The sequence below is a fragment of the Spermophilus citellus genome, assembly GCF_964194105.1.
Source record: "Spermophilus citellus genome assembly, chromosome: 8".
Classification (NCBI taxonomy): Eukaryota; Metazoa; Chordata; class Mammalia; order Rodentia; family Sciuridae; genus Spermophilus; species Spermophilus citellus.
Window position 1 is genome coordinate 60,274,870 of NC_138189.1, and position 23,177 is coordinate 60,298,046.

General features: G+C 34.8%; 1 protein-coding gene across 1 annotated transcript; it reads right to left on the reverse strand.

Moving 5' to 3' along the window:
* Positions 1-9,504: 9,504 nt before the first annotated feature.
* On the reverse strand, positions 9,505-11,546 carry CXCL11 (C-X-C motif chemokine ligand 11). The gene is made up of 4 exons (XM_081304503.1): positions 11,433-11,546; positions 10,582-10,708; positions 10,409-10,481; positions 9,505-10,192 (listed from the first exon to the last, which is right to left on the reverse strand). The coding sequence occupies exons 1-4, from the start codon at positions 11,491-11,493 to the stop codon at positions 10,151-10,153; spliced, it is 303 nt and encodes a 100-aa protein (XP_081160629.1). The 5' UTR covers positions 11,494-11,546; the 3' UTR covers positions 9,505-10,150.
* Between the last annotated feature and the right edge of the window lie 11,631 nt (positions 11,547-23,177).

Below are 23,177 nucleotides of genomic sequence, written 5' to 3' on the forward strand. Positions count from 1 at the left end.
GTCTCTCAAAATGTGGAGCTGGTGTGCAGTATTTATATGCAAAGGCATTTTCCCTCCCTGACTCTGATTGGATAACAATTGACTCAGCAAAATCTGCTGGCTAGTCTTTGGGGAAGTCCCCTGTTGCAAAATCAAAGGAATTATTTGTCTTTATTATAGCCTCTGAGTTATGGAATTTCCCCCTGTCCTTTCTTTTCAGTGAGTTAGGTTTCACTTTCCAAAATATAAACTGTTTCTTGAAAATCAGATCTTTATTGCATACAGAAATAGTTTTTTTTTAATGGACATTTAATTCTCACATTTGCCTCCTGTGAAATATCAAATTAATCTTTAAGTCGAAGTCCTAAGTACAATTTTTAAGTAAGTAGGCCTTAATGTGTTTTGCATCATTCTTTTCAATTTTTTTCCTATATGTTACGTTGACAGAGGCATCCAAGTCAGGAAATCCTCTGGGCAGTAGTAAAAGAAACCATTAATGCTGAGGGCAGGAAACCACAGTTCCTTTAGGGACTGAGCAGGGCAGAGATTCCATGAGGAGGAAGGGAGGGAGGGAGTTAGGGAAAGAGGGAGAGAGGATTGTCTGCATTCTCCAACACTGTGTCCATCTTAATTTGACTCAATAGGCATGAATGGGAATATTTTACGTTATTTACTGTTACAGGTTTCAGAAGCATTATACGTTGCCATTTTCTCCCATAGTTACCCTGTAAAGAAGGTAGTAAAGTTATTTTCATTTCACAAATGGAAGAAGAATCTTGGGAGGTTTGATGTTTGTATTAGGTTACAAACTGGTTGCCATCCATTTATTGTATTGTAACTGGTACATTTTTCCAGTATTTATATTAAATTTTTGTGATTACTTTCACAGAAGTATATTTTAATAGTCTCTTACTTCTCATTAATAGCAGTTTTTCATCTTTTGTAGGTGAATTAATTTTGGGTAATAGCAAGTTGTATCTGATGACAGGTGATTTAGCTGAGTTGTGCCCTTTGATCAAGTACTAAAAAGTTGGTCTTGGACAAGGTAAAAGATATGGAATTGGTAAATTTCAAAGAATTCCATAAATACTTTGGCCATTTATAATATCATTAGAATAAATGAATAGCCTCCAATGTAAATATTTTGAGAGAAACTCTAGTCATTTGGATATCTGATTTCTGGTGTGTTAAAACAAGTTTCATTTTTTTAGAGTCAGTCCCTGAATGAAAATATCATAAGATGGTATCTAGAATGGTGTGAGGAAAGGATTCATAGCTATAATAGTGTTATTATAGCTATGAGGAAATAAATTGAAAATGGAGTATGATTAGAAACAGACCTTGGGAAAACAGCTTGAGACAGGAGGGAAATAAATCGATTTAATACAGGATTCAGCTCCAGGAGACAACTTCAAAGAAAAGGGAAAAAAACATGTCAGCCATTGAGCTGATAACAATGATAACTGAAATTAGCACAGTTTCAGCTGGATAAAAATAGAGATAAAATTCCGGTTTCTTGGCATTCAGTAGTACTTGATGGTTATTACAGTAAATGACAACAATACAAAGCATGTGATAGCCATATAGTGGAACACACGATAGACCTGACAGTTGAAATTTAATAGTATCTGAAGGATATCGTGGGTGTGGGTTTTTTTGCAAGTGGCAACCAGGTATCTGTCAAATGCAGGCATCACCCTGCAGTAGTGAGGCAGTTGATACTGGAAATCTAGAAAAATATATGGGTAGTCTTTCATAGTCAAGTAGGATACAACATTTTAGGGATAGGCTATGAAATAGCGTTGATTCCATTCTAGATCAGGTCAGTGTACCTGACAGGTACTGGTACAAAACTTGGTATCAGATGATGAGAATGAAGCCCATATCTACAAACTGGGCACACATGACACTTGGAACCTCAAATGTAGGAAGTACATCATCAGAATAGGGAGTGGGCTGCCATTTGAAGCAGGTGGAAATGCTAGAGTGCTAAATACTAGGTTAATCCAGGGACTAGAACAGAACTAAACTTATAAATAGTTAAGTCAGTGGGTTTTGCTGTGATAAACTGGAAGGGCTAAAGGAAGAGCAATGAGGCAGGGGTCCACAGAACCTAGATTTTCATCTAGCAAAATGGATTTGCTTCTGATGAGAGAAAAGCTTAGGAAAGATAGAGACATGGCAGGGTCTTCCTGTACCTGTGTGCAGAATAAAAATTGGACTGTGAGTAAGAATGTCATTTCAGAGATATCCTTGACAGCATGAATGGAAGAGGTTCTGAACATTTAGACATTAAACAATTAAAAAGATATATGGAAATATGTTCACTTTTGATAGCATCTAAGTTCTCAGCCTAGATGCTGTCTAATAACAAAGTAAAAGGATATTTGAGGCAGAAAGTTGATAAGTGAACTAAAAATATTTTCTTAAGGAGCAGATATTTCTTATTGATATTTTATTTGCTATCTTATTTTTTATTGGGACATTATAATTATGAGGTTAATTGTTGGTTGATTTCATTCCATTGAATTGATTTTTAAACATAGCATAAACAGAATTAGGCATTTTTCGAAATGCTTTATGAATATTGACTCATTTAATCTTTGTAATAAGTAACTCTGGCTCCATGTTCTCAGCCACTTTTTAATGTATCTTCTGGAGAGAAAATATTGTTTTTAATTTGGATTTCTGATTTTCATTGCTTCTGTTTAATTAGCTGGAATAATTTTTGAGATTATTTTGGTGCTTCAGGAATTAAACACCTATTATACAGTGGAGAAAAAACAGTGTCTTTAATAAGCAGTACTGGCAAAACTGGATTTGCATATGGAAAAGAATGAAACTAGATCCCTTCCTCTTACCATACACAAAAATCAACTCAAGGGCTGGGGTTGTGGCTCAGCGGTAGAGCACTCGCCTCGAACCTGGAGACCCTAAGTTCCATCCTCAGCACCACATCCAAAAATAAACAAGTGAAATAAAGGTGTTGTGTCCAACTACAAAAAAAAAAAAATCAACTTAAAATGGTGCCGCAGTCTTAGCTGGGCACAGAATCACGAGCCACCACACAGCTTTGTAGATTCAAACAGCAATTCTTTATTCCCGAACTCACACCGGCCTCCACACACGTTCTGGGGCAATCCCAGTTCTGCTGCCACCCAATTCACCTACTCCACGAGGCTCCCTGTCCCAGAATGCTCTCTGAGTCTCACGAGAGCTCAATGGGAGCTCAGGCAGCAGGAACGCCCTAATCCCTGCAGCAATAATCTTCAACCTCCAACTTCCCTAAAACCCTTGTCTTAAACCAGGAACGCCCTAAACCCAAGGACCGGGATACTTCCTCAAACCTGATCAGCTCTAAACCCGGATCCGCCTTGGTCTTTGAGCAAGGTCACCTTACATGCAATGTCAACAGCGAAATCATTAACATGGGGTACGCTAGCAAGGAAATTTTGATGCGTCATTTCTACTTGGTAATGGCCCTCAGCAAAATGGACCAAAGACCTAAATCTTAAACATGAAATTACTATAAGAAAATAGGAGAAACACTTAAAGACAGTTGGTTAGACAATGATTTTTTTGGATAGGACCTCAAAAGTACAGACAACAAAAGTAAAAATAGACAAATGGGATTATATCAAACTAAGAACCTTCTATACAGCAAAGGAGTCAATAGAATTAAGAGCCTACAGAATGGAAGAAAATATTAGCAAATGGTACATCCAACAAATAATTAAAATCCAAAATATATAAGGAACTCAAAAAAGCTGAACACCAAAATAAATCAAACAATCCAGTTTAAAAATGGGCTAAAGCATTAAGCAAATACTCTTCAAAATAAGGCATACAATGGCCAAAAAATACATGAAAAAAAGCTCAATTTCATTCATCTTCGGAGAAATGCAAATCCAAAATCACAATGAAGTATCATCTCATCTCAATTAGAATCTCATTATCAAAAATACAGGAAATAACAAATGCTGGCAAAAATTTGGAGAAAAGAGATTTTTATTAGGTCCCTAACCCAGGGACATTATACTACAGAACTACATTCCCAGACCTTTTTATTTTATTTTGAAACAAGGTTGCCCAGGCTGGCCTTGAACCTTCCATCCTCTTGCTTCAGTCTCCCAAGTAGCTAGGATTATAGGCATGTGCCACCATACCTGGCACAGAGGAAAGTGTACTGATTTATGCCAAAAGTGCTTAGAAGATCTAGTATTTAGAAAAAGCAAACAAAAAAGCCTGAGATGAGCCTCAAACTTAAGACAAGTGGCCAGGAGAGAAAAGCATACACAATAATAGAAATGGCACAAAAAATAGTGTAGAACAAAGTCAGCCAAGCAGTCAGGAAGGTTAATAGAGTTTAATTGGTATGGCATTACCTTGTCAGGATTCGGTCTTCATTTTTACAGGTTCAGAAATGCCTGTTTTTCCTAATCCAGAGTTAAGTATGTTTTCAGAGAGTTACTTATGTAAATTAAAACTATAAGAGACTAAATACAAATTAAAGGCACTTCACTAGTTTGTAATGAGTATGTTCCTACTCATAGTTGATTCTGGTATCTAGATTATCCTTTTCTAGGATCAAAGTCCCTGGAAGTTGAACTAGCAATCAATACATTGCCTGGTGAGAATAGAATCAAAACAAAAGATCCTTTTCTTCTTGTTTTGAATGGGGGTCTGCTTGGGAGAGAAATCCTATAAATATGATCAATGTGGAAAATGTTTAGAAAAAAAAATCAAATTTAACATAGACATTAGCTACTATTACTTATTCTACCTACAACCAGCTCTTGCATGTATCATTTGAATAAAAATCTTAATGATAGATCTTTTAAAATTTATTTTTTCTATCAATTCTTGCAAGGCTTTTGGCAGATTCACTTTCCTAGTATTCACTGATCCTAGTCTAGTTTTTTTTTTTTTTTTTTTTTTTTTTTTTTTTTAAAGGAGAGAGAGAGAATTTTTTAATATTTATTTTTTAGTTCTCGGCGGACACAACATCTTTGTTGGTATGTGGTGCTGAGGATCGAACCCGGGCTGCACGCATACCAGACGAGCGCGCTACCGCTTGAGCCACATCCCCAGCCCGATCCTAGTCTAGTTTTGAAAGAAAATGAGAGTTAAGGAAATACCTCATTTCAGTTTCAGTTTCAACTGTTGATTATCTTAAGCCTCTGATTATGACACCAGGCCCCAAACAAAGCAAAACAAAAATAGTCTGCCCTGACAGGCTTGTTAGGACAGATGGGGTTGGTGGGGAGAGCTTTCTGAGAAACTACTATGCTTAGAAGAAATTTCCTAAAAAGTGAGCAGAAAGAAGAACTTTAGTAGGCTGGAAATTCCCTCAGCTGGGATAGGGTACTCTGGTAAATATGGGAGAGGAGGACAAAGGAGAACTTGATAGTTTTGACTTTGAGCTCTCAAAACATTCCCTTAGCTGCTCAGTATCTAGTAATGTTGGTTTATATTTTGAATTACCATGTGTCTCAACCTGCACAACTTGAGCAGAGAGCACAGACACAGTGAGTGTGTGTGAAAGTGAATAGCTAGATCTTTTTAATCATCATACTTGGAAGGGCTGAGAATAGTTTCTGTTCACGTACATTTTATTTTAATATTTATTTTTTAGTATTTGGCGGACACAACACCTTTGTCTGTATGTGGTGCTGAGGATCGAACCCAGGCCGCATGCATGCCAGCTGAGCGCGCTACCGCTTGAGCCACATCCCCAGCCCATGTTCACGTACATTTTAGACCATGCAAAGTTTTAACCTTCATCACACTTGATGGGATGAAGGAGATGGTCTAGGAATGTAGTATGTAGTTCTATCTTTCACTTGTTCTCTGATCTTGGACAAATTAGATCTGTGTGCGTTTCAGGGTATTTTTGTTTTGTTTTGAATTTTCAAGTGAACATTTTAATACTAATCCATCTACCTTTCAGGTTATTTTAAAGATGATAGTAGATTAAGAAGGTTTTTTTTAAAAAAAAGTTTAACGAATTTTTCACTGGCCAGAATTTCAGAAATATAGCCATCTCTCTGGCAATGAAAAGCATTCTTTTTGAATGATGCCATTTTTCTTGCTCAGTCGGCCTGACCAGTATCAACAGGAGTATGTATCAGATTTGAAAGGAAACAGAGGATACACAAGTATCCTTGTGATTTTGTGATTTTGAAACGATTTTAAAGATTTTACTTAGAGGCCTAGGCAGGATTAAAGGAGTTAATAAGGGGATGTCAAAAATGTTCAATAGAAAGCTGTTTTTGTATCTCAAAGGCAAAGTAGAGAAGCCCATTGCATATTAACACAGATAGCATACTTTTATGAAAAATAGCTATATTTTTCAACAAAAAAGTTTGAAAAGTCACTTTGTTTTAGTTTTGCAAATACAATGTATTATTCATTTATTTTTTCACCATTACTACCTTAGGTTAGCCCTTATTTTTTTACTATGATAATATACTCCTAACATAAAATTTCCTTTTTAGCCCTTTAAAAATATACTACTAGTGGAATTAAGTACATTGTCAGTGTTGTGTAACTATCACCATAATCTAGTGCCAGGACTTTTTTTTATCACCTCAAACAGAAACCTGTGTCTTTTTAGCAGTTATTACCCATTAAAACCTCCCCCAGAGCCCCTGCCAGCCCCTGATCTACTGCCTAATTTTTAAAGATTTTCCTATTCTAGATATTTAATGTAAAATGGTATCATATAATATATGATCTTGTTAGGAGCTTAGCTCAGTGGTAGATAGAACGCTTGCTGACTTGCGTGAGGCCCTGTTTGATCCCCAGAACTGCAAAAACAAACTATGGTTTTTCGTGTCTGGTTTCTTTCACTCAGCATAATGCTTTTAAGATTAATCCATATTGTAGGACTTATCAGAACTTCATTTCTTTTTATCACTGAAAAATATTCCATTGTGTGTATATTTCACATTTTGGTTTTCCATTCATCTGTTGATGGCTATTTGGGTTGATTCTATCTTTTGGCTGTTGCTTAGTGCTGCTATGAACATTAGTGTACAAGTGTTTTTTTTTTTTTTAAAAAAACCTTTAGATATATCCAAAGGAGTGGAATTGCTGGTTCATGTAGCAGTTCAGTCTAATTCACTGCATAATGTCCTTATTACTTTTCATGTGTTTCTCCCAACATATGGGACAATACCAGGTGGCTCATTGATAATGACATTTGGTAGCAATTAATTACTTTCTTTAACTTCAGTCCCTTTGATTAAATCAGTGTGGTATTAGCATGGCTTTCAAACACTTTGCTAACTGTTTTCATCTCCTTTTTAATAAATACAGGCTTAAGTTCAGAACCTTTGACATACAAAGCTATCTAGTTAGAATTTGGTATTTTTTTCTATACTTTGTTTATCATTTTATTTCTATAGCATTAATATTGATTTCACATGGATAGCAGTGAAATTTTGCTTTTCCTGTAAATGTAAATGAAATAAAGAGGCACACAATTTGCAAAAATATTATGAAGATTGAACAGAGACATAGTAAAGAATCTTAAAGATGGTATGAGAAAGACTTGAAATTTGGAAATAAAGACCTGAGCAATTGCAACATATTCCCAAGTCATTTTCCCTTCCTCATTTGTTCCTACTTCAATCAGCCCTTTTTGTCATTCCTAGAATAATTTAGAATAACTTGGAATAGGGTCATTCTCTCATTGGTGAATATTTAATGAATCCCCATTTTGTGCAGAATAAAAGGGAAAGGTTGTTTAGCTAGACATGATACTCCTTATCCTTCACTCCAACCAAATGAATCTAGTTACTATTCCAGAAAATCACCTTGTACTTTCTTACCACTGTGTATTCCTTCATACCATTCTGGGCTGTAAGTTCCTTTTCTCTTAGTTTCTATTACCATTCAATAGGGTCTGATATGTGCTAGGCATTGTACTGTGGAGTAGAAGAACTACAGTGGCTTTCATATTGAACTTGCCCTTGTGGGAAAAACAGATACTAAACAGAGAAATAATTCTTTTGTTACAATTGCAATAAATAATGTGACGAAAAGTAAAGAATGTTATGAAAACAAATAAATAGAACACCTAATCTAGTTGGGATTGAAGAGGTGGTTTCTTAGGCTTCTTGGAGAAAATGTCATTTAGGCTGAGATTTAAGTGAAAAGTGGGCAGAGAGAATAATGTTTTCAAAGGTACTGAGATGAGAGGAACCTTGCCTGGACTGTTATTTATTCATATATTTATTTTTCTATGAAGAAGTATAGGTATGTGCTATCTTCTCAATAATAATTCACTGGCCTATGATATATAATCTTATTTTTTTAAAGTTAGCACACTTAGCAAGCAAGGAGGCATAGGCCTGCAATTCCAGTTCATGGGAGGTTGAGGCAGAAGGATTGTGAGTTTGAGGTCAGCCTGGACAACTTAGGGAAATGACGTATTAAAAAATAAATAAAAAGGACATGAGGTATAACACTGGTAGAGCACTTGCCTAATGTGCAAGAATATGGATTCAATCCCAGAACCTCAGAAACAAAAACAGAATGAGTCATGCAGCCTTAACTTAGTAAAATTAAAACTTTTAACCATATTTTTTAAAAACCACTGTACATAGACAAAGATTAGATTCTGATCTGAAAACTTTCCAAGGAATTTATATAGAAGTTCCATTTCTATGTAGAAATTATTTAATATAAACATATTGCATAACTATATAGAGATATATCTAATTGTGATTCTATAACAAACATTTCATTTTTCAGATGTGGAGATTACTATAAAGAAGGCTTTATCAGTCAAGGATTTTGACTAGATTAAGGAGAAAAGGAATTTAATTGGTTGTTGAAGAAACCACAGAAAGATTGGAGAATCAGGCTTGGAAAATGAACCAACGACCTAAGTAAGGGAGCTAGGTGGCAGGAAGGACTAGTCAAAGTCATGCTAAAGGGAGACACTACCATATGACTTTTGCTACTGCTGCTGCTTTTAATGATTTTCTTACTGGTAATATTTTTTTGTGGGGCTAGCTGGAGTTTAAAGTATACAAGCTTGGTTGAGTCTTTGTTCTGGCTGAAGAGGAGATCTCTTCCCTTTGGCTTCTTCCTTTTAGCCTCTCACCAATACTCACCTAATAAGGAATCTGCCCCAAGTGAGTAGTGGGTTTTGGTCTCGGAAAACCCACACTCGAAGTAAAATCAAATAGCCTCCCTTTACAGATACCCATTAGAATGTATTTCTAAACAATTCTTCATGATGATAAATAGCTGTGTGCTACTGAAATATAAGGTAAAACTGCTAAAGATATCTCAAGTGTTCTGGAAAGTATATGATTTTTTTCAGTTTTAAAAAGAGTTGTGGTAGCTTATTAGAGAAAGATGACTTTGTTTCTTTTCAGAGAAAAGCAATTTTAGGTATCCCTAAATTTTATAGTATAAGCATGACTAAAGAAATGAATGTATATTTTTCTAAGAAATAAAGTCACAGAAAGTAAAGATAATTTCCAGATATGCATATATTTATTTATTTTTCAGCATTTTACTTTGGTGGGCAAAAACATTTTATATCTAAAATGTGTCCCAAGATTTTGCTGTTCTTTATAACAAATTTAAAACCCAAATGTACACTAAACACACATATTCTCTTTGCTTTAAAACATCTCTGAAAAAAAGTTGAAAAAAAAATCAAAGACCAATGCTGCTAATAATTATATTTGTGTGCTAGCCAGTTTCCTGTAGCTCATAATTTTATTTATGGTACATTTCTTGAAATACATAATACATAAGAAGTTTTTCCCTAGATACTTATGTGTTACATGGGGAAAGAATGTGTAAGTTGTATGAAAAATTATTTCAGGAATGTTTTATTACACACATGGATGCTTTTGATTCAAGGGTTTGTCTCCAGTAATTAATGTCTCAATTATAACCAGAGTTAGTAATATGAAATATAGCTCAAGTACACACAGCTGCCTTTTAGAAATAGAATTGTTTTTACAATCACAGCAAAATAGTCACAAGAATCAAATTTCTCAAATGTTCTCTAACCTGACATACATGAATGTGTATTGCAACAATGTGATTAGGCAAGAGGAAGTCAGTTTTCTATTGTAGAATTCATATGTCAGTAGCCAAAATAAAACTTGTTCTAGATTTTCAAATCCTCTTTTCCAGAACTTCATTTGTTTCCATATTTTAAAAAATTCTTTCTTTCAACTTGCTGTAATGAGAAAATGAGAGCTTTATTTACTAGACTATTCTCATTTCCTTGGGAATACATAAAAAACATACATCAGGAAAGGGATGCTATCATAACCAAGGCCCACTTTAATAGAATATTTCACATGAAATTATAGCAGAATCTTTCTGCTTTCTTTTCTCAGAAGCTCTTTCCTGAATAAAATAGATTCTAACATGGGAGTAACAAGAAATTTACCTTGATTATAAAGCTTGCTTGCTTTGATCTGGGATTCAGACATCGTTGTCCTTTATGTGCTTTCAAGGTAATACTGTTAAGGGAAGATAAAAGTGAGTCTTAAACTTCACATGGGAAAATAAATAAAACAAAAAAGCCCCACCATTGTCCTCTTCAGAAAGTGCATTACTTACATCACTTCAATTTTGTTACAACTGTTACTTGGGTAGATGACAGAGGCTTTCTCAATATCTGTAAATTTCACTGCTTTTACTCCGGGGCCTATACAAAGACAACGTCCCCCTTTGAACATAGGAAAGCCTAGGACAGATCAGAATATTGATTAGTAATACATCTGATTGCAACATATAGTTATTATCCTGGTGGTGAATGTGAGAAGAGTTTTCATAAAAGATAAAGATTGTAGTTTGTAGTAATCTGTCAAATAGCCCTTGATACCAATGTTATTGGTAAAGGAGTTAAGTAAGATGTTGATGATTTTCTTTTGAAATTTGTAAAAAAGTCATTAAAAATAATAGGACAGGTCTGGGGATATAGCTCAGTTTGTAGAGTGCTTGCCTCACATGCACAAGGCCCTACCTTCAATCCCCAGCACCAAAAAAGTAGTAGTAGTAGTAGTAGTAGTAGTAGTAGTAGTAGTAGTAGTAATTATTATAGGAATATGAAAGACTTTTATTAAAAGAAGCTTGTTTGTCTGTTGCTTTTATACTTAAGAATTTTTCCAAGAAGTTAACATAATACCACTTAAAAGTCTTCTTTACAAACATTTAAAGCTATTTGTCAAGCATCTTGTCAGATATTGTAGCCAAAAAAAAATAAAAATCCCATGAAGTTTATCATCTCTAGATTTAAGAGTCATCTCTAATGCCTTAAACATTTCCAACATTTTCTGTCAAAGCTATTAAGTAACTTCTAATATATGAGATTCAGTAAAAATTTACCATGTATTTTAGGATAAAAGTGAAAGAAAAGACATTGAAACATTACAAAAGGAGTTTAGACTGAAGCAAAAAGTATCATATACCTTCAGTAATTGTAGCACAGACTATCACAGCCAAGAGGATAGCCATGCCCTTCACATTCATTCTGTTTCTTTGTTGCTGCTGCTGTTCGGCTTCACCTTTGGAACTCTTGGAGGAATTAGAAACACTAAACCTAAAAGGTAGTTCTTAATTGGTATATAAAGAGCACTTTATCCACCAGCCATCCTATTAGAGCAACTGGAATTTCCCTCCTCAAGTCATCTTCCTTTTTTGCTTCCAAGAGTTTCTATTTTATTCTCACCTCAGTGTCACTATCCCTTCCTATTTATTGTAGTATTGAAAGTGATATGAATTTGAAAGCACTTGATAAAGAGGGCATATACAGACAGGAACCAGCATTTCTGAAGGTAGTCTTTCCTAGAAATGCACTTAATTGTTAGACTTCCCTGGGCAGTGGGATTATGATTGCCATTCAGTCAGGAAGAAAGTCTTTGTAGTTCAGTCCTTTCACCCTTTGCACAATATGCAAAAGAACATTCTTAAAAATATTTTAAAATCATTTGACTTTTGCTTTTAAGTCTTAGTTGCTTATCATAGATAAGGCATATATTATTTTACACCAGGCAACCTTTAACTTTACATTTTTATCTATAATGTCATGTCCAAAGAAGTCTTCCTATACTTCTGTACTTGATGTTCATTTCCTTTTGCATTTTAAAGTTTTTTACCTTATACGTATTTTAGCACTGAGTACATAAAGTTGTATGAATTGTGTTACGGATTGTAAAAAAAATTTTATCCTCTTTTTCATGTGATGTTTTTACAACTCTTAGATTCTACTTGGCTGTAATCCCTATTTTCTTTTTGTCCTTTCCTCTTAAGCTTTCTAAATCTATTTAAGTATGTCACTTGTGGACACCTAAAATCATATCCAAAAGATTTTTAAATGGGTGAATTTAATAAAGCATATTTACTATATAGCTGGTAATCTGTAATTTTTAAAAAGGTTTTCTTGCTATTTTTTTCCTCTAAGTGTTCTTTGATTTTTTCTAATTGAAAAAAAATCCCCCCTCCCCCATCCGTGGTGCTGGGGATTAACTCAGGACCTTGCAGATGCTAAACAAACTCCAATGCTGAGGAATATCCCTAACCCTCTAATTTTACATTTTAAATATTTCTTATGTGATTTGAAAGGAATACATTGTTTTACATTTTGATATTAAGCTTTAAAATTCTTTATAAAGATTTTTTACCTGAAATTTTCTATTTATATCAATCATAAATGATATCTTCTATTTTCTCCCTGTTATATCTATAGTTTTGAAACATTTCTTCCTATCATTGGTATAATTTGGGATTTTATATATTTTCAGATTACCATTTTATATTACTATATTGAAATCATATCTTTATTTGGACACAAATTCTTTTTTTAAAATTTTTTTAGTTGCCAATGGATCTTTATTTTATTTATCGATACGTGGTGCTGAGGATCGAACCCCTCACACATGCTAGGCAAGCGCTCTGCCACTGAGCCACCACCCCAGCCCTGGACACAAATATTTTTTTTTTTTTTTAACATTTATTTATTTTTTTTTCAATTTCTTTTTTTTTAATTGGTTGTTCACAACATTACAAAGCTCTTGACATATCATATTTCATACATTAGATTGAAGTGGGTTATGAACCCCCAATTTTACCCCAAATGCAGATTGTAGAATCACGTCGGTTACACATCCACAATTTTACATAATGCCCTATTAGTAATTGTTGTATTCTGCTACCTTTCCTATCCCCTACTATCCCCCCTCCCCTCCCCTCCCGTCTTCTCTCTCTACCCCATCTACTGTAATTCATTTCTCTCCTTGTTTATTTTCCCATTCCCCTCACAACCTCTTATATGTAATTTTATATAGCAATGAGGGTCTCCCTTCATTTCCATGCAATTTCCCTTTTCTCTCCCTTTCCCTCCCATCTCATGTCTCTGTTTAATGTTAATCTTTTCTTCCTGCTCTTCCTCCCTGCTCTGTTCATAGTTGCTCTCATTATATCAAAGAAGACATTTGGTATTTGTTTTTTAGGGATTGGCTAGCTTCACTAAGCATAATCTGCTCTAGTGCCATCCATTTCCCTGCAAATTCTATGATTTTGTCATTTTTTATTGCTGCATAGTACTCCATTGTGTATAGATGCCACTTTTTTTTTTTTTATCCATTCATCTATTGAAGGGCATCTGGGTTGGTTCCACAGTCTAGCTATTGTGAATTGTGGACACAAATATTTTTAACAACAATTTCAGTCTTTAAAACCTCTGAAAGTCTTTAATAAGCATCTAAGTAGCTGTAACATTCTTTCTCATTTATTCAGTTCTTTAACATAATGTAAGACTAATTTTCCCATAGGTGTATGGGTAAGGCCAAAGATACACATATGCTCTGGGAGCTCATAAATACTGAACCCATTATTTTTTTAATGTTGCTTCTCATTCTCTGAGCATTGGAAACGCAGTACAGCATAACTGTTAACAGGGAAGTCTGTGGTGTCAACCTGTGTGTGTACAAATCCAAGCTCTTATTTTATTAGCTGTGTGTTCCTGAGCAAGTAACTTACCTTTTTGAGCCTTTTTTCTCATCTATAGATGGGAGATAATAAAAATACTTTTTTCAAAGATCTGTTACAAGCTAAATATTAAAAGAAGTAATGCACATACATCATTTAGAAGTATCTGATACTCAAAAAGTATTAACTGCTATTATTATTATCTCTAATATTACAATGTTCTTTCTTAAACTGACATATCACATCTTACTCAGTATTAGCATAAGCATGCCCACTTAATAAAAGATTGGATGGTATTGTTATATGATACAAAAGTATTTTAAAATTGTAATTGTGAATGTTAAAATAGTCTGCTCTTCTTGAAAATTTTAAGTAGTCTTGTGTACAAACACACAGCATGGTTTTAAAAATATAGCAGAACAATGGTAACTATTCTGTTTACCTAAAGTATTACACTGTCATGTAGCTTTAATGTTAGATAACTTTTAAACAGAAATTTCTCTCCCTGCCTCTTCCCCCCAACCCTTCGTCTCATACTGAAGATTGAACCCAGGACCTCATATATGCTACACAAATTCTCTACCATTGAGCTGCATCTCTAGCCCTATTTATTTTATTTTGAGGGTCTTAGGTTGCCCAGGCTGGCCTCAAAATTGTGCTCCTCCTCCCTCAGCCTCCAGATAGTTGGGATTTCAGGCCTGTGCCACTATACCTGGCTAGTAATTTGCACTTAAAAAATTTAAAAGTCCCTAGAAAATTATATTATGTAACATTTTTTTTTAAGATTATACATGGATACTGTGTTTATAGATACTTTAGGGAGGCAGGGCCTAAGACCAGGAGAGGAAAAAAGTATCCTCCCTCCTCCTCTATAAGAAAGACTAATCCATAGTCCACAGGGAGGGTGCTGCTGCTGCTTGTGTGTGACCCTAGAATAGAGGAACTAATCCTACCCATGTGGGTATGGCCTTGTCTGCTTTTTCTTGGAGCCAAATCACAGAATGAATGCTGAGGAAAGTTTATTTAGTTCTTCGCTTCAAGCCTTCAAGCAATCCAAAATTATGCAGGGTTGGAAGAACAGTTGGTTTCATGCTGTAACCTTTTCACCTCATTTCCCTGAGCCATATAAAAAATAAGCCTTACTATGCTTTGGCTGGTGCTAATATAATGTATATGGGTGTTTGCTCCTTCCTTAACACACACTCCCTCTTCATTGCCTTTTCTTCCCTGTGTTCCTGCTTTACATTTTTTCCTGGAAAGCACCACCACTTTCTGTAGTTAATTTGCTCACCTAGTCATTCACTCATGAAATGTTTACTTTAGATATATGTCACATGCCTGGCCTCTTAAAGTTATGGATGATAGAGCATTGAACAAAACCAATCAAATTTCTTTTTGTATATTGTAAATTTTGACACTTTGCTGCCATATTGTATTGGCCTGATTTTTGCTGACTCTGTAGACATGTGGGACCAAGTATGTCTTCAGGATTGATTCTGATTTGTAAATACGAAATACTCCTTGACATAACATGTAGATTTTCTTTCAGAACATTCCCTCATCTAGTAAGTCTGAGAGATCTCCTATTCTGATTATAAAATTTGGTTCATCCAGCATGGAATGCACTTTCCTCTCCTTTTCTGAATCCTTTCATTCAAATCTGGATATCTTTGTGAAGTCTTACCTTTATGAAACTTTCTTGATATCATATTGCGCAATATGATTCTTTTAACTTCATAGAACTAATTGCCTTGTCTGTTTTATCCAGTAGAAATATAATACAGGCCACATAATTTTAAGTATTCTAGTGGCCACATTTAGAAGGTAAAAAGAAACAGATGAAAGTAATTTAAATAATATTTTTAATCTAAAATATGAAAACTAGGGCTGGGGATGTGGCTCAAGCGGTAGCGCACTCACCTGGCGTGTGCGGGGCTCTGGGTTCGATCCTCAACACCACATATAAATAATAAATATATTGTGTCCACCTAAAACTAAAATAAATATTTTAAAAAATAAAATAAAATATGAAAACTACTTCAATGTGTAAGCAATATAAAAATTAAATGAAATATTTTTATATTCTCTTTTTTAGTACTAAGTCTTTGAATTGAACTAGCCACATTTAAAATGCTCTGTAGTCATTTGTGGTTAGTAGCTACCGTATTGGACAATGGGGATCTAGTTATTCATTTGGCATTTAATATACATCACCTTGATTTTTTTATTTAAAACTAAGCTAGGAAAGACTAGGTTAGATACCTTGAATTTTTTTTTTCTTAAAGACAGTTCTGCATTTTCCCCAGTTTTCTTCTTTTCCTCTCTTCCCTAAATCAGTATGCCTCATTGTTCATTTTCTTTTGATTAAATGCAAAAAAGATTAAGCTACATTCTCTTTTTAGTAGTGTTGGCCTCTGTTGTTGTTTCCGGAATTGGACTATTTTCTGTTTTATATTCCTAGGTCTACCCCTTCAAATAAGTTTCGTTTCAATTTAAAGGAGCATCCCAGGAAATGAATCTAGTTTCCATAATTAATCACCAGAGTTTTTTCCAGCTTAAAAATTTCATAATCTGTGACTCATCTAAAGTATTAGCAATGCTGCCAAATTATTCACTTAATGTAAAATTTTACAATTTGCTGGGGCGAGGATCAGTGATATAGCACTTACCTAGCATGTCTGAGACCCTAAGTTTGATCCCCAGCATGGGGTTGGGGAGTAGGGAGTTTTAAAGTTCACTTAAAGATAATTCCCATGCTTGCTTCAGCAGCATATATTCTAAAATTAGTACAATATAGAGATTAGTATGACCCCTGTACAAGAATGACATACAAATTCATAAAGCATTTCATACTTTTATGTATAAAAAATGATCAACATTCCTAGCAGAAAGGGAAATGCAAATGAAAACCACACTGAGAATTCCTCTCATTCCACTTAGAATGGCAATCATCAAATATACAAATAATAATAAATTCGGACTAGGATGCAGGGAAAAAGAAATACTTGTACACTGTTGGTGAGACTGCAAATTAACATAACCACTATGGAAATAAGTATTGAGATTCCTTAAAATAAGACTAGGAATGGAATCACCATGTGACTCAGCTATTCCACTCCTTCATATCTATCCAAAAGAACTAAAGTAAGCTTACTGTAGCAATAAAGTTAGGGAATCAGACTAGTGTCTGTCAAAAGATGAATGAAGCTGGAGCAAGAAGCGAGGCAGGAGGATCATGAGTCCAAAGCCAACCTCAGCAACATCAAGGTGCAAAGCAACTCAGTGAGTCCCTCTGTCTAAATAGAATACAGAAAGGGGCTGGGGATGTGGCTCAGTGGTCGAGTGCTTCCAAATTTAATTCCCAGTACCAAAAAAATAAAAAGATGAATGAAAAAAATGTGGTATGTGTACAAAATAAGAGTTTTGCTCAGCTATAGAGAAGAACAAAACTATGCTATTTGCTGATAAATGGCTAGAACTGGAGATCATCATGTTAAGTGAAATAAATAAGGCAGACTCAAGGGTCAAATGTATGCCCTCATGTGCAGAAGCTAGAGAGAAAAAAAAGAATAAAAAAGGGATCTGATGAAAATAGAAGGGAGATCAGTAGAGGAAGGAGATGGAGACCAAGGGGGTGTGGGGAGGAGGAGGAAAAAGAGAGGAGAGGTAGTAGGGAATGAAATCGACCAAATCATGCTAGGTGCATGTACAAATGTATCACAATGAATTTCAACCTACTTTATGTATAATTATAATGCACCAATTAATAGAAAAAAACAGAAGGTAAACCAATAGAGTCGAGGAAGGGGGTCAGGAGCAGGAGGGAAGGGGAGATACTGGGGAAGTAAATAGATCAAATTGTTATATGCATGTATGAGTATGTAACAATGAATCCTACTATTATGTATAATTATAATGCACCAATGAAAACATTTAAAAAGATAATTCCCAATTCACCATTCATTAGGTCGATAAATAATATATTACCTGCAAAAACAAATTAAAAAATTAATATCAAGAGTATTTAGTTCACTTGTTAAAAGAAAAATGGACTAGAAATGGAAACTAGTATTTCCATTTATTATAAATCAGCATGATTTAACAGAATCCAGTTTGAGTTTATAGGAGGCAGATGACTCACTCCTGGAGCAGATGTTGCCAAGCATGTGTTAGTCACCTGAAATAATGTAAATAGAGTGAACAGATTGATATTGAATCCTGAACTCTTAAAAATACAGTACTTGCAGTACTTGGTGCTCTTTTACAAAGATGTTAAGGAATTTAGAGAGTTGCTAGTGATGTTTTTTGAATCCTTCATACAATACTACTTTTGTGATTTTCTTATAACATTATTAACCTATTTGTCTTAGAAGTTAGACAAATTCCTCTATTCAAGCCAGTCATTAGGCACTGGTAAGACTATATTTCCCACAAAAGCTTGAAATATAATTGTTTAAATAACAAAAAATCTCTTAAGGCATTGAAGACTAGTGCATGTTTTATTGCTATTGTAGAGTTCCAAGGTTTTCATTTTGAATAAGACTGTTTGTGAGCCTGAACTTAATCTCTTTCTACGACTTTGACATATGAAGACATTTTCAAAAAACTGTATTCTGCTAATGCAATCTGGTATGTGAGAATAAGGTATAAGAGAGCTCATGTTTTATAAGGAAAACTTCTTTCTTGATATGTGCTCCCCCAAACATTGCAATCTCAAATGCATGTACAAAAAAAAAAATGGACTGGTTTTCCATCACCTTACCAACCTTTCCATGCTTAAGAGAGCCACTGGTAGTCAACTACCTGTTTTTTCCTTGTTGGCATGCCAGAAAGGGATGGAATCAAAACTATCACACACCTCATAGGAGAGATTACTGAACTCTGTATCAAATTTCTTATGTTAGAGGAGAGACATTTATCTGTACTCTGAAAGATGTACTTTGGAATAACTTTTTAGCTTCCATGATTGAAGGTTTGAAGACTAGTTACTGATACCTATTCTTGCTGATCACATGTAAGCTTCTGTATCTTGTTCCTAGAATTGGATGATTTCTCATTGGCTTAATTAGATTTATTTCAAAGGAAAGATATCCCTAAACAATAAACTGCAGTAGTTTAATTAAAATACTTCCATTTCATTTTTGGAAATTGGATGATTAAGAACATCAATCTGTTGTTCTTCTGAAAAAGCAATGTTTTTCTGCTTCTTTGAAACAAGAATAATTATCAAATAATAGCCATTATTTGCTTTTTTTTTAACCTGACAAAGCAGAGTATATAAACATTGTTCTAACTATAACCAAGTTTATTTGCCTTGGAATTTTACTTTATTAGAATATAATTAACAAGTGTCAAAAGAAAAGCTACTTGATATATTATTCTTACAGTAATTCAGAAAGGACAACAAAGAACATGAGTTTGAAAACTAATTTCTTTCCTTTAGAATTTTAGGTAAAATTCAAAAACCACATATGTAGAAACTAAGAACACAGAAGAAATGATCAGGCTGTTACCTTATTGTCTAGACTAATCCCTTTTCCTTGTCCTCTACACTCCTCAAAGAATGTTTGCTGTCGTTTGCATGTATTTGAGCCAGGAGGAATGTGTAGTACAGAACAACTTCAGTATTACCATAAACTTCAGAGAAACTGTTTTTCTCATAACAAAGGCAGCTCTATGCATGGCCTTCAGTTGGCCACCTAGAAAATGACTGCAGTTGACAACTGCTGGGGCAATGTGGATGTTCATGTTAATTTTTCAAGTTGGGAAACAACATGCCTATTGTTAAGGGATAGAAACATGCTAGAGATTAGCCATGAACAATTTACAAACAACTAACTGAAGGAAGCTTGGCTCAATAAGAAGGGGAAAATTGTGTAGTAGCTTCATTTACTGTTTATTGCTTCTGTTACTCAGAAAAGCTGGAAGGGAGGGGAAAATAGATCCAGCTGATATTATTTCAGGTTTAGTTTGAAACAGTAATACACAAAAGGATCTTGCCTGGAGAGATGAGCCCTACATGTGAAAGGTAGAAGAGCTATGTCTGCTATGTCTGCAAGGTATGAAGCTGCACCAGATTTGTTAAGTTTATTTTTATAGAATATAAATGACTGTTTATAAGGAGCATTTCAATATACATGATTTGCTAGTTTGAACTTAAGTAGACTTAATGTTTTAAATAGGAGGCACAGCTAGTAATGTCACAAAAAGGACTGGAAGGAATTTGTTTTTGTTGCAGTTTTTAAATTTCTTAATACTTAAATGACCTTCTTTCTTTTGGATTCAAGATAAGAACAACACTTAAATATTTAGAAAGGCTATTTTTTAAGGTTGGCATATTATGTTGAATATTGTTTTCTTTTTAAATAAAAAACCAATAAAACATTCCTATCATTGTCTTGTTTCGAAGATTTCCCCAACATCCTGGTTCTACCTTAGAACTCATAACCTAGCTTTATTTTTGTTTCTTGTTTCTGTGCTCTTACTTGTTATATGTGAGTAGATAAACAGTAAAAAAGCATGGTCAGAGAACTACAGCTCTACTCTTCAACTCTATTTGCCAACCTTTACCTTGTATCTGTGCCAGTTGGTGGCTGGATGTATGGTGGTAGCAGGATGGCTGGTGGAGATCATAGTTTTGTTTAATGTCTGCTATGTTTCATAGTGTCTCATTGGTGCTTAACAATTCTTTTTTTTTTTAAAGGAAGATATAGAGTTATGGATTCTTTTTTTTTTAAGAGAGAGAGGGAGAGAGAGAGAGAGAGAGAGAGAGAATTTTAATATTTTTTATTTTTTAGTTATCAGCGGACACAACATCTTTGTTTGTATGTGGTGCTGAGGATCGAACCCGGGCCGCATGCATGCCAGGCGAGCGCGCTACCGCTTGAGTCACATCCCCAGCCCTTAACAATTCTTAAGGATGGGTACATTACCCACTTCTTAAAGAAGAAAATGAAGTGTCAAAAGATTATATAACATAATCTTAAATCATAGAACATATTTAATAAAAAGCAGAGTCGGGACAACAGCAATGAAAAAGTTCCCTTTTTTGTGTTGAAATGGGAAGGAAAAGGCAACCTCAGAGGTCTAATTATATAATTCTCAGACCCAGGCCTCCCTGAAAATAGGAAATGTAGAAGGAGGCTAGAATGGATTAGTGTGGAACTATTTGAGAGAAATAGAATCTGAGGGTCCTGGTGAGAAAGCTGGAGAAGTTCTAGAACCCTGTTTAATGTACATTTCAAATTATTATTGTATGACTTGGTAAAATTTGCCTTTAGTGAGTAATGTTTATCCTCTGTTTCCCCATTGTAACTAGCAGTAGTAACCCTTAGAAAGCCTCAAAACAGCCAATACTTATTCCAGGGATGGGGGAGAAAGCAAGAAGCCTGTGTTGTTTACAGTTAGCTGAGGAGGACAGAAACTGCTCTGAGGCAGCAGGAGAAATTGGTACAATAGGTAGCCAGCAGCAGGTCGACTCCTGCCTTAGAAACTTATACCAGATGAAGGCCCTGTGTCCTTTCAAAGGTAACAGGGAAGGATAAAGGAGGGGGCAAAGAAACTGCCTTGGGACTGCACCCTTACTCCCATCAATTCCTCCTACTACCTTTCCCTTCCTTTAACTTACATTCTAAATCCTTTCTTAGACACCCAGTAACCATGTTGCCTCATCCCAAGCCTCTTATTTGCCAGAGTCCTTGATATTTGAGTTTGCATGTTTAGAAGGATGCCAGACATCATCCCAGTTAATAGACTGAATTCTGTAATGGTTAAACTAGCAGAGGGAAACTTTTACTTATACTGGTGGAGCCTTTCCAAAATCTTGCAGGACCTAGCTAGAGCTGAATCTGGGAAGCCAAAGAGGCCTGTGAACATGTTCTAAAACCAAGAGCTCCAAAAAGGTTCCAAACACTAGGAATCAGGGGTTAGGGAAAGAGAGAAGGTATCAGGTTTAGAGTAAGGGAGCAACCAGCTTAAAAGTTGTTAAGTATCAGAATTAGTGTTTAACAGCTGCAGAGTAATTGTGGGTGGGGAGGACAGGTGTTAGACGTGTTTCAAGAGACCAGGAAAGGGGCAAAGTTCTTATTGCCCATTAGATTCAGAAGGGAGTAAACAAGGGAAAGAGATGTACTCCTGACATCTCAGATTGAGACCTGGAAGACATTTCTGATTATCATGAAAAAAAAAAAAAATCAGCAACAGTGGGTCTTCAAATGAAATTTGAATTAGGTTCCATTGATAAGTGGGAAACCACTCTAATTCTTTAGAATCAGAGAAAAAGAAGCCAAACTTCAGTGTCGTATTGCTTACAGAAATTTATTATGAAGATAATTTACCCTTAATTTAGAAAAAGAATAGTAATGCTTTGGAAGAATATTCTTTAGTTATTTTATAGACTGTCCCTCAATTTGGTTTATTTGATGTCTTCTCGTAATTAGAATGAGGTTATTGATTTTTGGCATGAAAAACTACAAAATAATATTTTCAGTACATTATGTCAAAGTTCATAATGTTGATATGTGTTATTACTAGTGATGTTTACTTTGATCATGTTATTAAGTTTGAATTTTCTAGGAAGAACTGGTACAGATCAGAAGAGACTAAGAAGAAATAACTAAATACAGTGTGAGTCCTAGATAGGACCATAGAAAAAGGACATTAAAGGCAATGTATAGAATGAATTTATATGAGATCTGAAGTTTAGTTAACAATATTGTATTAGTGTTCATTTCCTATTCTTGATAATTATACTATGGTTATAAAAGATATTATCATTAGGAGAAGAGGAGTGAGAGAAGTAAGGATAATTGTTATTTTCTTGATTTTGTATAAGTAAAAAATTAACTTAAAAGTTAAAATATAATGATATATAATACTTACATAGTGCTTATGATGATCATTTTAATCTTAAAAACTATAAAAGCAAAAATAACTTTATTTGGGACCAGAGAATTGCAGTGTGGGGGAAACACGGGTTCAGACAGTTCTGAATGAATATTCTGAAGACATTCAGATTGTGCATGACTTTTCTTTTTTTCCCTCTGGTACTTGGGATTGAACCTAGGGATACTGTACCACTGAGCTACATCCCCAGTCCTTTTTATTTTTTATTTTGAGACAGGTCGCCTTTAAGTTGTTGAAGGTCTCCTTGAGTTGCTGAGGCTGGCCTTGAATTTGCTGTTCTCTTGCCTCAGCCTCCAGAATAGCTAGGATTATAGACATGTGCC

Coding starts and splice junctions, on each gene's coding strand:
- CXCL11 (XM_081304503.1), bottom strand. CDS start 11,493: ATGAATGTGAAGGGCATGGCTATCCTCTTGGCTGTGATAGTCTGTGCT. Junction 10,482..10,581: donor TGTAACAAAATTGAAGTGAT/GTAAGTAATGCA, acceptor TTCCCTTAACAG/TATTACCTTGAAAGCACATA. Junction 10,193..10,408: donor AAGCAAGCTTTATAATCAAG/GTAAATTTCTTG, acceptor TTCTCATTACAG/CAAGTTGAAAGAAAGAATTT.